The sequence below is a fragment of the Cherax quadricarinatus genome, chromosome 53, assembly GCF_038502225.1.
Source record: "Cherax quadricarinatus isolate ZL_2023a chromosome 53, ASM3850222v1, whole genome shotgun sequence".
In the NCBI taxonomy this organism is placed as follows: domain Eukaryota; kingdom Metazoa; phylum Arthropoda; class Malacostraca; order Decapoda; family Parastacidae; genus Cherax; species Cherax quadricarinatus.
Genome location: NC_091344.1, coordinates 3267584 through 3282583, shown reverse-complemented (window position 1 = coordinate 3282583; position 15000 = coordinate 3267584). Strand labels below are relative to the sequence as shown.

The 15000-nt window shown below is 39.4% G+C and overlaps 1 protein-coding gene across 1 annotated transcript in view; it reads left to right on the top strand.

Annotated features, from left to right (window-relative positions):
* The window catches only part of LOC128692280 (uncharacterized), a 196333-nt gene that overhangs the window by 88182 nt on the left and 93151 nt on the right, over positions 1 to 15000 (top strand). Inside the window, exons 2-3 of the mRNA XM_070096280.1 lie at positions 8318 to 8554; positions 9062 to 9417. Of these exons, the coding sequence (XP_069952381.1) occupies positions 8318 to 8554; positions 9062 to 9417 (593 nt within the window). The remainder of the gene's footprint in view (positions 1 to 8317; positions 8555 to 9061; positions 9418 to 15000) is intronic.

The window sequence follows — 15000 nt, the reverse complement described above, 5'->3', positions numbered from 1 at the left end:
ATAAGCTACAATGGGGATGAGTATTGTGTTATAATGAACGAAAACTTTCTTTGGTCATTTATTTCTATGACGAGTAGTGTAGTGATAAAAGAGAGAGAGAGAAAAAGAAACCAGAAGACGTGTTGAATGTATAAATTAGGCAGAAATGTCAAGGTCAGATTACTAATGTTCTGAAGAGTGTTTAACAATGTACTGGGAAAGACAAGCATTAGCTGAGACAAATAGGAGACTAGATTTATGTTAGGAATGTTCTTTATAAGGTCAGATTCAACAGGTAATCTGAGGACTAAAAGAGGAGTAGATAGTTTTGGCAAATAATCAGCTTATGGAAGAGCAATGAACTTGAACAGGACAGAAAAGAGTGTTGCTATTATCACTAAGGCGAACACTTTTCTCCCCTTTACATGAAGCATGTCGTGAAGGGAGTGGTCTAATTTAACAAGGTACTGGAGGCGGCAACTGGCTCAGAAAATAGAAAGACACTAGAAATATTTCGCCTAATTTTTAAGCATCTTCATTTCTTTCATGCATACATTAAACAAATATAGCAATCATTCCAAAACTATATTCCCATCTACTTTCAGCATCCTGCCTTAACCCCATCTATTCCTATTCTTTTCTCTTCAACCTTCTCACTGCCTCAACCACTTGCTGCGTATGCACTTTTGCCTTTTCTTTCCTGTCATATCCCACTTCTCTCATACGAAACCACCATCTTCACTTTGTCATTAACGTTTAAGAATTTTTCATAATGTTCTCTCCAACTATAGTACATTCACTTCTCCGTCAAATCTCTCACTATTTTTTTTTTTACCGCCAAATAAATTTTTTTTCAAAGGCTCCCTCATCTGCCTATCTCTCCTTCCAATGTTATTTCTTATTCTCAACCAAACTTGCTAATAAATATTCACCCATTCTCTAATTTTACATTTCCATCATTTTTTCTAATTGCTCTCATTCCATTTATGCATTGTGAAAATCTTTTATATGCTAAATTTTCTCCTCCATGCCACTCTTTTATTCAGTCATTCCAATGCTCATTCATTTTACCTCCCCCACCTACCCTTTCATAACCACAAATCTCTGAAACACACCACCGCTGTATTCTCAAATCCATACAATTCCTCCTCGGCTTCCTCGTAATACTCTCTCTACACTGCCTTTCATTTATTCTTGAGCTCATTTACTTTCTTACACACTGACACCAACTTCCTTGTAGGATAATTTCTTCCAACTCTTACTGCACCTGATAAAAAATTATTTGACGCATGAGTAGTTCTAAAATTATTGCACATCCTGATCTACATTTCAACATCTCATCCTCCAACACAGTCTAGTAATCTTTTCCCCTTTTGTGCTTTGATTTACCTTGTATACTTACTCATCCTCTTAAATATATTACTACTAACCAATCTTCTTTCTAAATGTAATTCGACAAAAGGTCTATTGTCAGGGGAAAATGGTAAAAATCTTCCCTGTTAACGAAAAGAATAATAAAATGAATAGTAATAACCAGAAAGAGATTAAGTTCGAGAGGTGAAAACCTTCATTAGTATTAAAATAAATACTAATAAAGTTGCAATAATACCTATTAAGAAAGATCACCAGATAATACAAAATAGTGAGCAGATAGCAGCTTGGTTGTCATGTCCACAAGTTAAATATTTGCAGACTTCTTATAAGACGTAACACAGGGCTAGTGGCTCCATCAGTCCCGTGCGAAAATCAACAAGAGTTAAGTACTGCCCGACACCCAAGGAGAAGTAGCACAGATCTATTGTCTTCTCAAGGCTCACTCGTGCTTTGTATGCAACCACGTGAGCTTACATGGCATTCATTTTTTTATTTCTCCAAACTTGCATCTCCACCCGATCTGTGATAAATTAATGCAGCGTAATGCAGCTGAACCCTGCCTGCCAACTGAGCCTATATTTAGAATGTGCTGCTTACTCAATGTTGCACTAGTGTGTTGATAATGCTCAGACTTGTTGTTGTGAGATTGTGCAAATATGCATTCTCAGGCTTATAATAAATCTGCATTGCTGTATATTAATATATGTACGAATTTAGATGCATTACGTTGTCCGATTATTCCCCCTCCCTTGCCCTTCTTTTTTTCCTCTCTCTTCTATACTCGTATATAATTTTTATTGCCCATTCTCTAGGATGATGGATAGCTTCATAAAAATTCCATTTTTCTCGTACTTGAGATAAGCTCTCTTGAGGAATGGAAAGTCACAAATAATAAAAACTCCGGCTATACAGGAATGAAATCTTTGAAGTTTTCTTTCTTAATGAACCTTTCTTAATGAACCATAGCCTTACTGCCCTAACGAAGTATCTCAGGTTAGGCTAGCAAAAGTCAGCGCTATGTATGTGTTGGAATATGATAGAGAAATAGAAAGCATGTAAGACTCGTATGGAATTGGGTAGCAGCACTTTGAGAATGTATCCAAGTTTATTAAATTTATTATAAAGGCTCACCCGAGGATAAGCATGAATTGTGGTGTGGAGACACGAATAAAGGTTAGATTCTCTATCTCTAAGACTCAAACGAAGATAGACGAGCCATTAACGTAGTCAATCATAGAGAAGTCCTTCACTTGACAAAGTCTTATCGACTCTTGACTCAGCTTCTTACCTCCGTAACTCTCGTGGAAAAATCACACCGCGATTAAGGCTACAGTGAGAAATACTCAGAGATTACCAGATGGACATAAAAAATGTGCTGCTTAGGGCCACAAAATCGAGGATAAAGAAAAACAAACTTTTCGATTAAATTGAAGTGAGTGCAGGTAAAATAATGCACGTGAATATCAAATAATAAACAGAGCAATAAAATAACAAGACAAAATAAATTTACACAAGATCATATACTTAGAGTGGCTAGTTGAGAATCTGTAGAAGTGACCCTTATACCTGACCCAGCTCAAGAAGTAAACAAAGAAACCAAGAGAAAAAAGTAAAGGTAGAGAGATACCAGGGCTATTACTAGTGGGCACGAATGCTGGGTTACAAGAGCGGTCTGGATTCAAAGAGAGAAAAATAAAAGTGAAATGCGTATTTTTTCCTTATATCGCATATTGGCATTTACCCCTGACACCCTAAACTTTCTTACTACGCTCTCTACAACAGTCTCTCCCACTTTAGCAGTAAAGTCTCCCAATACAAGTAGTCTCTGAATTCAAAGTCTAAAAGGTTTCAATATTCACTTGAAGCCTCTGTTACAGCCTGTGGTATTAGCCATTAAGTTGTAATAACAGCACAGTAAGATGTGATCAATGAAACCAACCAGACGAAATTAAGAACAAAACCATACACCAGAGGTTATTTCTGAGTACTCGTATATTCCCACCAAAGTTATATATACATATTTACATTATGTTGAATAAAATTAACAGATACCATACTATGGGCAACGTAATATGAGAGTAATACCAAGAAATAGTACACTCACTGGCAATAGCTCTTGTAGAGAGAACTCAGTATGTGTTAATAATCATTCTGATCCTAGTGAGAGACTGGCCTCTAGACCTGGGTATAGTTATAAGGTCAACTAACCTGGAGCTGGACCCTTCACGCTGATTGGTTGACATTTACAATTGGTGGTTTATTCTCGATGCTGTCGGGGACTTGTATTGGAGGTAAGCTACCTTGCTTTTGGCTGGTTATGGATAAAATGCAGGATTTATCGTTGTGTGGGGCACAGGAAATAAAAATGACGTACTGGGTGCCCCCCCCCCAGTCTCCCAAAAATCTCACTCTCCTCTACACTTCTCTTTCTTCCAATTTAAAAAAAAATATGTACTGTGAACCACGTTTTATTCCCAAAAATTATTGATATCAATATAAATTTTGTATTGAAAAAAATTATCTTTTCCTTTTTCTCCCGAAATGCTCATTAAATATTACCATTTTTCCTGTAGTTGTCCTTCTCTTAGGTACGTTTGACTTCATACTATTTACTTAACATTCATATTCGCCCACTTTTTTATATTTTCACTCATTGTAAAGACACCTAATTATTTTCATCAAAATACAGAATTTCTTTCTTAATCTTTTTAGTGACTGAAAAAAGAAAATGAGGTCAAAAGCTCCTTAATCTCCTGCTGTACGGATAGACTAATGTAGTAAGAATCTAATCCAAACTCACGAAATCGTAATAACACGATTGCACACAAACCACAATACATGTGGTGTTAGAACCCACTGGTCTGGGATCTAACCCCACCAGTTTCCTTTGAAATTAGACTCAATATTCTAGGATTAAAATCTGTTAAAAAATATTAACTTTATATTTCTTGATGAGATTCTTATATAAGCTTAAAATCTCTCTCTTACGTATCTTTTACTAAAATATTTTTACCCAGGCGAGTCACGCAGATCGTGTCGCGGTGGACATCTATTGCTAAATCTTGAAATCTGTCGTCGATATCTATAATCTTCGTCCCTGGGAGGCAAACCTTATTCCTTTTCCTTCTGTCAATGCTGTATAATTCCTGTCTTGATGCTTAACGCCAGAGAGAGAGATAGGATGGGGTTGGGGTTAAGAGGAAAGTGGGGTTAAAGCCAAGACAGGGGAAGATGCGATAGAGGAAGGTGGACTTAAGAGAAAAGTTCTGGGAAAGGAAAGGTGGGATAAGAGGAAAATGCGGTAAGAGGAAGATAGGGATAAGGTGAAGGTGGGGGCTTACGGGGGAAGTTGGGGGGTAAAGGAAGACGGGGTAAGAAAACAATGGGGTAAAGGAGGATGGAATTTAAGATTTTTTCATTTATTTAGCAAAATCTAATATATCCGAAGTGTGTTGGTACCTTTTTAATATGATGGTCACAGAATGGGAACAAAATCTAACATTTTTACCAGTCATGTTCCATCACTCAAGCTGGGACTCGTACAAAGTGTTGAAAATATGTCTGTCAGAGCTGGGAGACCAGCAAAGCAGTAAGGATATCTTCAAGTATGTTATTACAACCCATCCTAATAATTGTCACACTTTCACATAGGATTTGCAGCCTGTTTCTGTGTTAGGTAAGGTTAGGTTGCGTTAGGTAAGGTTAGGTTAGTTTTGGTTAGGCTAGGTTAGGCTATTGTAGGTAAGTTAAGTTAGGTTAGGATCTGCATGAGGCTGTCCTCTATTGAGGACACGGTTAACCTCCAAGAAGATATAAACCAAATTTTCCAGTGTGCAACGGAAAACAATATGATGTTCAATGAGGACAAATTCCAACAACTCAATTATGGAAAACTGGAGGAGATAATAACTAGAACAGAGTGTATACTACAAACTCTGGCCATACAATAGAGCGGAAAAATAATGTAAGGGACCTGGGAGTAGTAATGTCTGAGGATCTCACTTTCAAGGATCACAACATTGCCACGATCACAAGTGCAAAGATGGATAATGAGAACGTTCAAAACGAGAGATGCCAGGCCAATGATGATCCTTTTCAAATCACTTGTTCTCTCTATGCTGGAATACTGCTGTATATTAACATCTCCGTTCAAAGCAGGAGAAACTGCAGATCTAGAGAATGTACAGAGAACCTTTACTGCACGTATAAGTTATGTCAAGCACCTTAACTACTGGGAACGCTTGGAAACACTAGACTTGTACTCGTTGGAACGCAGGTGAGATATATCATAATCTTCACTTGGAAAATCCTGGAAGAAATGGTCCCGAATCTGCACACACAAATCATTCCCTCGAAAGTAAAAGACTGGGCAGGCGATGCAAAATACCCCCAATTAAAAGTAGGGGCGCCATTGGTACACTAAGAGAAAACACTAAGTGTCCGGGGCCCAAGACTGTTCAACAGCCTCCCACCAAGCATAAGGAGAATTACCAATAAACCCCTGGCTGCCTTCAAGAGAGAGCTGGACAGATACCTAAAGTCAGTGCCGGATCAGCCGGGCTGTGGTTCGTACGTTGGACTGCGTGCGGCCAGCAGTAACAGCCTGGTTGATCAGGCCCTGATCCACCGGGAGGCCTGGTCGTGGACCGGGCCGCGGGGGCATTGATTATCGGAAGAACCTCCAGGTAGATTCCAGGTAGGTCAAGTTACGTTAGATTAGGTTATGTTAAGTAGGTTAAGTTAGATAAGGTTAGGTTACAACCTGAAGAACTATAATTATAGTATAAATGACGATAAAAAATTAGTCTGCTGCATGAATAAAAAACAGGCAGCTGCTGCGTGAGGCTCATGTAAAAGTCATGTTTCAAATGTTCAAGGCTCCATTAACAGCCACCCATTTGACTGTTTTTACAACAGTGCTATGATGTCTGCTGTTGAGAGGACGGGCTGTCCATTAAGGGGTCACCAAATACGGCAGCTTCAGGGCTTCGTTCCAGCATAGCTGGAGTTGCTGTCATGTGAGAATTGCCACCTCTCATGATAGCCTATCCCATGCACAAAAGAAATCGATTTTTTATGAAGATATCTCCTTCATCCCATAGTGGGATTACAGTGGGTGAGGGAGGCTGGAAGGTACGGGTAAGTCAGGCTGGAATGTGAGGGTAAGTCAGGCTGGAAGGTACGGGTGAGGGAGGCTGGAAGTTACGGGTGAGGGAGGCTGCAAGGTAAGGGTAAGTCAGGCTGAAATGTAAGGGTAAGTCAGGCAGGAATGTAAGGGTAAGGGAGGCTGGAAGGTAAGGGTAAGGGAGGATGGAAGGAAAGGGTAAGGGAGGCTGGAAGGTAAGGGTAAGGGAGGATGGAAGGAAAGGGTAAGGGAGGATGGAAGGAAAGGGTAAGGGAGGCTGGAAAGTAAGGGTAAGGGAGGCTGGAAAGTAAGGGTAAGGGAGGCTGGAAGGTAATGGTGAAGGAGGCTGGAAGAAGGGTAAGGGAGGCTGGAAGGCAAGGGTAAGGGAAGCTAGAATATACGGGTAACACAGGTTGGAATGTAAAGGTAAGGGAGGCTGGAATGTAAGGGTAAGGGAGGCTGGAATGTAAAGGTAAGAGAGGCTGGAAGATGAGGGTAAGGGAGGCTGGAATGTACGGTAACGTTGGTTGGGGTGTACGGTAACGTAGGCTGGAAGGTAAGGGTAAGGGAGGCTGGAATGTACGGTAACGTAGGCTGGAAGGTAAGGGTAAGGGAGGCTGGAAGGTAAGGGTAAGGGAGGCTGGAAGGTAAGGGTAAGGGAGGCTGGAAGGTAAGGGTAAGGGAGGCTGGAAGGTAAGGGTAAGGGAGGCTGTAAGGTAAGGGTAAGGAAAAGGAAGGCTACCAGGGGCGTGTCCTTCATGAAGCTAATCAGCTTCCCAGAAACATTAGTTACCTGCACAATACCAAGCCTATTATTAAAGCAATGGTAAATTGGACTGGGGGGAGGGTCGTGGAGGGCACCCACATTCCCTCTGTGTGATCTGACTCCCCTCTTACTCTACAGGCTGATTTTCGCAGTTATTGCAACAATGAATTTTCACTGTTTCCATATATATGAATATATAGTTATATATAAATTATTTTTATTTGATGTTATAGTACTTGTCTGATTCTGAAATAATATCCTTACAAAATTATATTCCCCCTTCGATCGGGAAATGCAATCGTGAGAGTTGCTGATTCCCAGGTAACTCCAGCTCTACTGGAACGTTACTTTAGTAATTCCCATATGTAATGAACTCTAAGTAAAATACCTAACTGTATCCGCGTCGTTATTCTGAGGTCTCCCAGATCGGGCTGACGCTTCATTTGTTGTAAGAAACACATCCTGTGCGACCGAATACGATAGGAAGAAATATCTTAACTTTGTTTACAGTGCGAAACTATCACGTAGAGACGAGTTGCAACACACCCAATTTTGTTTAAAAATACAATGTGATTTTCTTCCACTATGACTGTGTTAATACTTCCACCTTTGTTGTGGCTCCTTCCTTCTTTCCCTCACTCTGTTGTGGCTCCCCATTACATGCCAGCAATAATATGTTGGTTCATAAGGACAAAGTACCAGTAAGGCTGGCCTGTATAATGACAATAACAATAGGAGTTACACGGTTGAATTAGCACAAACTTGCGAATGGAAAGTTAACAACAGGTCATTTGGCCTAGGATGGGTAATTAAAATAATCTCCTTTAAAAGCATTTTTCTATAAAGCTTAAGCAAAGTAAGTTTAATATATTTTAGTGTTGAGCTGGCCAGAAAATTGAACGATACAGTGAGACTACTTTTCTCAGCCTAATGTCAGTAGTTTAGATGTTATTCATTGTATGAGCCCAATATACAATCTCTGTACATTTTCCATCTCTCCCGCCTTGACAGACGTTGTGATCACAGGGAAGGATAACATACAACTTATCATGTTTTGTGTTGTCTTTCTACAGAGGCCAAGACTATCCTGGCACCGGGGACTCACGCCCTGGCCAGCCTGGTGCATCAGGATGCCGCCCACCCTCTCTACGGTAGCACCACTGCCTTGACCCTCCTCCGTCGGCAATTTCTCCTTGACCACCTCGTTCTCGAGCCCTTAGAACCCTCGGACGTCCGTCTGGATAATGAGACCGGGGTTACACTTCTTACCTTCTCGCACAAGAACGTGACCATCACTAAGGATAACGAGGGTGAGCATGTACATATAGAAGTACACATATGTACGATCATACAAGGCGAGCATGCGTTCATGAAAATAAACATACATGCAATCAGACACGGGATGAACATTTAAACACACATACACGCACACTTATAGATACCTATGTCTGTGTTAATTGTTTAACTGAGCATTATTTTGTTATTAATATTCAGAATAAGGCAACGTCATACTTTATGATTAATTACTGACGTTATGTAGTTTTTTGAAGGTTTTCAAAAGACATGATGTATCTTCAGACAATCATTACTTTTTGAATCATAAATTGTTGATGACTTTCATTTACAGTGTAAAAAAATACACTTGACCTGTTAATATACTGAAGTTCGATTCGTGACTATAACTGCAGTACGCTGCTCAAATGAATTGCAGATGACCCCTTTCTGTATTGCAGATACTCTTGAGCTGGTTACACAGTGTAGTGCAGTGATACAGGTAAAGCTGAAGCTCTTATGTGCTAACATTTTTATCCTTACAGGTAAGTTATCTGCAAATGGTGTCCTCGTAGAGAACGTCACCAGTCTCAGTGATGGCACCCAGATTTACATTCTGCAAGAGACCCTCTTCAACAATAAGGAAAAGGTCAAGGTGGCATTTCAGCGCCATAATTCTTTTATTGAAGAGCTCAACGGACCCACAGGACCTCCCTTGGACATCCCTGGCTCAGGGCAGCCCTCCAACACTCCAGTGATCAGGGCTCCAGCACCACCACCTCTTGAAGAACAGAGTGGACCTCCAGCCCATCCTTCAGTTATTCGCGGTTCCGCAATGCCCCCAGCACCTCCTGCTTCAAACTCTACTGATGCAAATACATTTCCCAATAGTCAAGGTCAGGTAAGGAGTCTCAATTAAAGCTTTGATGGTGCCTTACTTGACTCATGACTATACCTGTATACATCCCGACCCAGTGATGCCTTCTTGAACAGACCTCTTCTAAAGACTGAACTTCTCTACCCTTCCTAACAAACTTTTCTCGTCACCTGCTAAATGTTCTTTTATGTTAAACAGTCATGTTAAACTTAATTTACATTAAAGTTGTTTTAACAGTATTTAAGCTAAAACTGCTTGACAATGAATGATACAAGCTCATAGCTGTTAGTGCAAGTGTTCGTTTTTAATCTTCTAGAACCTGTCCTTTTATTAGTTTATTTACTGTACGTAGCCACTGGAGCCCTGAACGTTACCTTCGTATTGCTATCTTATACGAAAGATGTCGGCGTTGCTAAAAAAAAAAATAATATGTAATCCCTAAATATACATTGGAGTTCACAGCCACACACTGTAATCTTCATTTTATGAACTTGAACTACTATAGGTTCTCGCCAAGGAATACTAAATAATAAACAAATATTGGTGGTCATTATTATGGAATGCTGTAGAAATTATGTACCGTAGATCCTTACCATGGAATGCTGAAGTATCGTAGACTCTCACCCTGAAATGCTGTGACCAAGTACCGTATGTATATACGAGACTTACGGGATTTCATTAAGGAGACGTTTGTCCACAAGAGGCTTTATTAATTCATGATTTTTTTTTTAAATCCTTGGTGGACAAAACGTATTCTTAAATAAAATACTATAAGTGCCATATTGTGTCTTAGATTTGGGTATAAACCTGCCTTTGTTTACAAAGTCAAGTATCGTACAGAAGATTCTTGTCACGTTATACTTCAGCAATCATGAATAAACATAAATTATTGTAGGTCCAGATAAAACACTGATCTATTTATTGTGAATAAATCATTATCGGATCCTTTGTTAAATGAAAATTAATAAAAATATTTATTGCATGTTCAGGGGGAATACAAAGTCTTGTTACTAAAGTAGCCGACAATGACTACTTTATATATATATATATATATATATATATATATATATATATATATATATATATATATATATATATATATATATATATATATATATATATATATATATCTTATTGCATATATATATATATATATATATTTTATTGCATATATATATATATATATATATTTTATTGCATATATATATATATATATATTTTATTGCATATATATATATATATATATATATATATATAAATATATATATATATATATATATATATATATATATATATATATATATATATATATATATATCTTACTGCATATATATATATATATATATATATATATATATCATTGCATATATATATATATATATATATATATATATATATATATATATATATATATATATATATATATATATATATATATATATATATATATATCACACCGGCCGATTCCCACCAAGGCAGGGTGGCCCGAAAAAGAAAAACTTTCACCATCATTCACTCCATCACTGTCTTGCCAGAAGGGTGCTTTACACTACAGTTTTTAAACTGCAACATTAACACCCCTCCTTCAGAGTGCAGGCACTGTACTTCCCATCTCCAGGACTCAAGTCCGGCCTGCCGGTTTCCCTGAATCCCTTCATAAATGTTACTTTGCTCACACTCCAACAGCACGTCAAGTATTAAAAACCATTTGTCTCCATTCACTCCTATCAAACACGCTCACGCATGCCTGCTGGAAGTCCAAGCCCCTCGCACACAAAACCTCCTTTACCCCCTCCCTCCAACCCTTCCTAGGCCGACCCCTACCCCGCCTTCCTTCCACTACAGACTGATACACTCTTGAAGTCATTCTGTTTCGCTCCATTCTCTCTACATGTCCGAACCACCTCAACAACCCTTCCTCAGCCCTCTGGACAACAGTTTTGGTAATCCCGCACCTCCTCCTAACTTCCAAACTACGAATTCTCTGCATTATATTCACACCACACATTGCCCTCAGACATGACATCTCCACTGCCTCCAGCCTTCTCCTCGCTGCAACATTCATCACCCACGCTTCACACCCATATAAGAGCGTTGGTAAAACTATACTCTCATACATTCCCCTCTTTGCCTCCAAGGACAAAGTTCTTTGTCTCCACAGACTCCTAAGTGCACCACTCACTCTTTTTCCCTCATCAATTCTATGATTCACCTCATCTTTCATAGACCCATCCGCTGACACGTCCACTCCCAAATATCTGAATACGTTCACCTCCTCCATACTCTCTCCCTCCAATCTGATATTCAATCTTTCATCACCTAATCTTTTTGTTATCCTCATAACCTTACTCTTTCCTGTATTCACCTTTAATTTTCTTCTTTTGCACACCCTACCAAATTCATCCACCAATCTCTGCAACTTCTCTTCAGAATCTCCCAAGAGCACAGTGTCATCAGCAAAAAGCAGCTGTGACAACTCCCACTTTGTGTGTGATTCTTTATCTTTTAACTCCACGCCTCTTGCCAAGACCCTCGCATTTACTTCTCTTACAACCCCATCTATAAATATATTAAACAACCACGGTGACATCACACATCCTTGTCTAAGGCCTACTTTTACTGGGAAAAAATTTCCCTCTTTCCTACATACTCTAACTTGAGCCTCACTATCCTCATAAAAACTCTTCACTGCTTTCAGTAACCTACCTCCTACACCATACACTTGCAACATCTGCCACATTGCCCCCCTATCCACCCTGTCATACGCCTTTTCCAAATCCATAAATGCCACAAAGACCTCTTTAGCCTTATCTAAATACTGTTCACTTATATGTTTCACTGTAAACACCTGGTCCACACACCCCCTACCTTTCCTAAAGCCTCCTTGTTCATCTGCTATCCTATTCTCCGTCTTACTCTTAATTCTTTCAATTATAACTCTACCATACACTTTACCAGGTACACTCAACAGACTTATCCCCCTATAATTTTTGCACTCTCTTTTATCCCCTTTGCCTTTATACAAAGGAACTATGCATGCTCTCTGCCAATCCCTAGGTACCTTACCCTCTTCCATACATTTATTAAATAATTGCACCAACCACTCCAAAACTATATCCCCACCTGCTTTTAACATTTCTATCTTTATCCCATCAATCCCGGCTGCCTTACCCCCTTTCATTTTACCTACTGCCTCACGAACTTCCCCCACACTCACAACTGGCTCTTCCTCACTCCTACAAGATGTTATTCCTCCTTGCCCTATACACGAAATCACAGCTTCCCTATCTTCATCAACATTTAACAATTCCTCAAAATATTCCTTCCATCTTCCCAATACCTCTAACTCTCCATTTAATAAGTCTCCTCTCCTATTTTTAACTGACAAATCCATTTGTTCTCTAGGCTTTCTTAACTTGTTAATCTCACTCCAAAACTTTTTCTTATTTTCAACAAAATTTGTTGATAACATCTCACCCACTCTCTCATTTGCTCTCTTTTTACACTGCTTCACCACTCTCTTAACCTCTCTCTTTTTCTCCATATACTCTTCCCTCCTTGCATCACTTCTACTTTGTAAAAACTTCTCATATGCTAACTTTTTCTCCCTTACTACTCTCTTTACATCATCATTCCACCAATCGCTCCTCTTCCCTCCTGCACCCACTTTCCTGTAACCACAAACTTCTGCTGAACACTCTAACACTACATTTTTAAACCTACCCCATACCTCTTCGACCCCATTGCCTATGCTCTCATTAGCCCATCTATCCTCCAATAGCTGTTTATATCTTACCCTAACTGCCTCCTCTTTTAGTTTATAAACCTTCACCTCTCTCTTCCCTGATGCTTCTATTCTCCTTGTATCCCATCTACCTTTTACTCTCAGTGTAGCTACAACTAGAAAGTGATCTGATATATCTGTGGCCCCTCTATAAACATGTACATCCTGAAGTCTACTCAACAGTCTTTTATCTACCAATACATAATCCAACAAACTACTGTCATTTCGCCCTACATCATATCGTGTATACTTATTTATCCTCTTTTTCTTAAAATATGTATTACCTATAACTAAACCCCTTTCTATACAAAGTTCAATCAAAGGGCTCCCATTATCATTTACACCTGGCACCCCAAACTTACCTACCACACCCTCTCTAAAAGTTTCTCCTACTTTAGCATTCAAGTCCCCTACCACAATTACTCTCTCACTTGGTTCAAAGGCTCCTATACATTCACTTAACATCTCCCAAAATCTCTCTCTCTCCTCTGCATTCCTCTCTTCTCCAGGTGCATACACGCTTATTATGACCCACTTCTCGCATCCAACCTTTACTTTAATCCACATAATTCTTGAATTTACACATTCATATTCTCTTTTCTCCTTCCATAACTGATCATTTAACATTACTGCTACCCCTTCCTTTGCTCTAACTCTCTCAGATACTCCAGATTTAATCCCATTTATTTCCCCCCACTGAAACTCTCCTACCCCCTTCAGCTTTGTTTCGCTTAGGGCCAGGACATCCAACTTCTTTTCATTCATAACATCAGCAATCATCTGTTTCTTGTCATCCGCACTACATCCACGCACATTTAAGCAACCCAGTTTTATAAAGTTTTTCTTCTTCTCTTTTTTAGTAATTGTATACAGGAGAAGGGGTTACTAGCCCATTGCTCCCGGCATTTTAGTCGCCTCATACGACACGCATATATATATATATATATATATATATATATATATATATATATATATATATATATATATATATATATATATATATATTACATAATATGGTACACGAGACGTTAAAATATACACTGCTGGTAAAGAGAGAGCGTATACAGAATATAACGTTTGGCGGAAGCATTTCAAGTACATACTGCTACGTGTTTGTCACAGATTACAATGTGAAAATCTCATCTAGCTGCTCAAAGCGGTGGCGCATACCTAGAATACAGCAGAGCAGGCATTACCCCTCTTAACTGCAGCACTGAGTCGCTGGAATAGAAAACTAGCCTCCCTGGGATCCCTAGTTACCCTGATGAATCTTTTGCTTAGCTTCTTCATTAAGGAACTTAGATGCACTCTTTTCCCATCTGCCAAGGGTCTCTGAGCCTATGGAAACAAACATATAATGATGGGAAAGTTCACTGTATTTTCTAGATTTTTGGGACTCCCTGGAGTTGGCAGCTGCCCCTCCTTCCTTCCTGGTGTATTGGAGATAGGTATAACCCAATGTAGATGCACTTGTGTAGTCCTATACCACCTGCTTGCTGTCTGTCCAGGCTTGGAGTGTGATACCATCTGGACGCTTTTGCTTACCCTCAGAACTGCATAGTTGGGGTGCCTCCCTTATTGCAGGGCATCCAGCTGTTGTGAGTCTCCTCTTGAAGATGTTATTAACCTCTTTATACCTTGCAATCTTTCCCTCGTGTCTACTGCACACAAGACCATGGTACCCGAATCGGTCTGCCGATTCTCTGACACAAATACAACTGTGTTTGTGAGAATAGGGGCGACAATGCGAAGGCAACACCAAAGTGGATGGTCTGTGGGGGTGAGACGTGTGCAAAGGGAGGAGTTGGGGACCGCCAACAGGA